Source organism: Ananas comosus, linkage group 11 (genome assembly GCF_001540865.1).
Source record: "Ananas comosus cultivar F153 linkage group 11, ASM154086v1, whole genome shotgun sequence".
NCBI classification, from domain to species: domain Eukaryota; kingdom Viridiplantae; phylum Streptophyta; class Magnoliopsida; order Poales; family Bromeliaceae; genus Ananas; species Ananas comosus.
Genome location: NC_033631.1, coordinates 1,805,919 through 1,808,547, shown reverse-complemented (window position 1 = coordinate 1,808,547; position 2,629 = coordinate 1,805,919). Strand labels below are relative to the sequence as shown.

The 2,629-nt window shown below is 31.4% G+C and overlaps 1 protein-coding gene across 6 annotated transcripts in view; it reads left to right on the top strand.

Annotated features, from left to right (window-relative positions):
• LOC109717441 (pollen-specific leucine-rich repeat extensin-like protein 1) overlaps nt 1,623-2,629 on the top strand; it is a 10,224-nt gene continuing 9,217 nt past the window's right edge. For 4 of the 6 annotated variants that reach the window (XM_020243233.1, XM_020243234.1, XM_020243235.1 and 1 more), the window contains exons 1-2: nt 1,623-1,782; nt 1,902-1,970. In XM_020243233.1, coding sequence (XP_020098822.1) covers nt 1,677-1,782; nt 1,902-1,970 — 175 coding nt within the window. In that variant the 5' untranslated portion in view covers nt 1,623-1,676. The remainder of the gene's footprint in view (nt 1,783-1,901; nt 1,971-2,629) is intronic. The other 2 variants (XM_020243231.1, XM_020243232.1) reach the window with 1 other exon arrangement.

The following is a 2,629-nucleotide window of genomic DNA, read 5'->3' as shown; positions in this document are numbered from 1 at the left end:
ATATATAAAATTAATTGAGCTCCTATACTTTTTGAAAGTATCAAGTTATTGGTGGTTGTAGATTAATTTTTGTCCATTGGATTAAGAGATGTGCGGTTAGATGATGTGGGACCCCTAGTATTGAGTGGGTTGTTACTTAAATAGTAGATCTAACGGGTGAAAATAATCAAAGGGTAGATCTGAAGGTAAAAAATTTAAAACAATCAAGTGCTTGGTGCTTTTACAAGTACTGTAGCCGGACTATATAAAAGTAGGGCTACTATACTCTTATGAGTATTGAGCCTTTCGTACTCATAAGTTGTTTTCGATAATGAAGCTTTTGAATCGACGATTCAATTCGTTAAATATGATTTAGAGTATTTAAAATTTTTGAAAATAAATTTTGTAATTTTTTGAAATTATAATAATGTCTATCAAAGTGGGCAAAAAATAAATTATCAAAATCAAACGACGTTCTAAAAATGGATGATAGTTAATATAATTTCATATAATTTCATATCAAAAATTGATTTTTATCTAGATAGTTAATATAATTTCATATCAAAAAAATGGATGATAGTTAATATAATTTCATAATAAAAATTGATTTTTATCTAGATAGCCTTTGGTACTCATAAGTTGATTTTTATCTAGATAGTTAATATAATTTCATATCAAAAATTCAATTAATTCTAATTCTTTTATATCGTTAAAATAGCAAATATCCCACTGTTAACAATTGTCAATTTTGAGATCTTTTGACCGTAAGGTAAATAATATCAAAAAATTATAAAATTTGATTTTTAAAAGTTTTAACTGTTCAAGATGATGTTTAACTATGGATGGTCTATTCAGAAGCTCTATCATTGAAAACGACTTATGAGTACGAAGGCGATCGTATTTATAAGAGTATAGTAGCCGGACTCTCTCTCTCTTTCTCTCTCTCTCTCTCTCTCTTTATATATATATATATATACATCCTCTCAACCTATGTGATTCTTTATTTTTGCAATTGAGTATTTTTTTTCCAACTAAGTTAAAAATTTTATCAAATTCGTGTAGGAGGGATCTCAATTGAAAAACTTTTAACAAAGTAAAATGTAAAAACAAAAAAAACTAAAAGTTCAAGGGCTCTTAATGTTAAAAAATTGAAGTTAAGGGGGTCTATTTCAAAATGACCTATAGGTGAGGGTTTCCACATATTTTATCCACCAATAATTAGTACTAAAAATATTATTTTTAAAATTTGAAGGGTATTTATGAAATTATTTTTTATTAGTTGCTGTCAGAAGAACAACCCAACCAAGGGTAAATTAGTCATTTTATAATTTAATCTTAACGTCCGTTAGAATAAAAGGGTATTTGTGATAATTTTCTACATTTGAAGAGGTATATATGTTATTTTTAATTTTATAGGAATATTTACGATATTTAGATATTTAAGAGGGCTAGTGGTGAATTAGTCATCCAAAGGCTATTATTAGCTCCTTATCATGTCAAGTTTTGCATATTAAAAACCCAAAATAGATTTTTAAAATCATTAATGGACGAAACGGGTAAGTTTAAATTTTCAAGGGAGTCAAATGTAAACATATAGGGATTCTTCTGCAATTTGACTTGTTCTTGTTCTATAAATTGTGATTTTGCCAACCCGGGTGTTAACTTCCTGTGGCGTCCCATCTCCAGCTGAAACTAGGATGGCTCCAAAATCACATTTCGCCGCCATTTTTGCTCTTTTCCACCCCCTCGCCATTCTCTTCCTCCCTCGTGCGTTGGCCGGAAACAATCACCTTAACAATACAGGTCATTAATCTCTCTCTCTCTCTCTCTCTCTCTCTCTCTCTCTCTCTCAAAATTACTGCGTGCATGCATGCATGAAATAACAGTAACCCTAACAACACATGCTGGTCCTTGTCTCACAGATCCAAAAAGACCAAAGCAGGGAGAACCAAATGGTCATCAAAATGATTGTACTGCGACGCCAACGAAGGGTTCTTTTTAACCTATTACTGTTAATTTGGATCTTCTACTTTACGCATATATCCCTTCCGTTACACTAGCTTTAGATAATTTTTCAATAATTAAATTCCTACAGCAGGGGTTTAATAATCAAAGTTAATTAAATTATTAGATGTGTTCTATAACAATCAGAACACAACACCTATTTCTAGTTAATCAAACAATTCTCTTTTTTATATGCCGTTGACTATGTTACACAGTTATGGATACAGGGATCCGGATACACGACATGGGATACAGTAATATGTAGGTAATTTCTAAAAACTCTAGAATACGATATGTAGGATATATTGAATATGATACGTATGATCACTACAACAAAAATGGTCTATAGCGACACTTTTAAATATGGGTACATGTCAAAAAAGTGCTGCTAGCTAAAATTACCGACACTTTTAAAAAGTGTTGCTATATGTGGGGTCGCTAGGTATATAGTGACAGTTAAAGAGTGTCGCTATAACCTAAAAGAGTGCTGCTAATTTACCAACACTTATTTAAGCATTTAGCAACCACCGAAACTCTATCTCGTTGGCTGCGGTGGCAGAAGAGGACGACAGGAAAGGCTCTTCGTCTAGAATTTCAGTGGATTGAGTGAAGAGAGAAGAAAAGATGGTAATTGATTTTTCTTTTT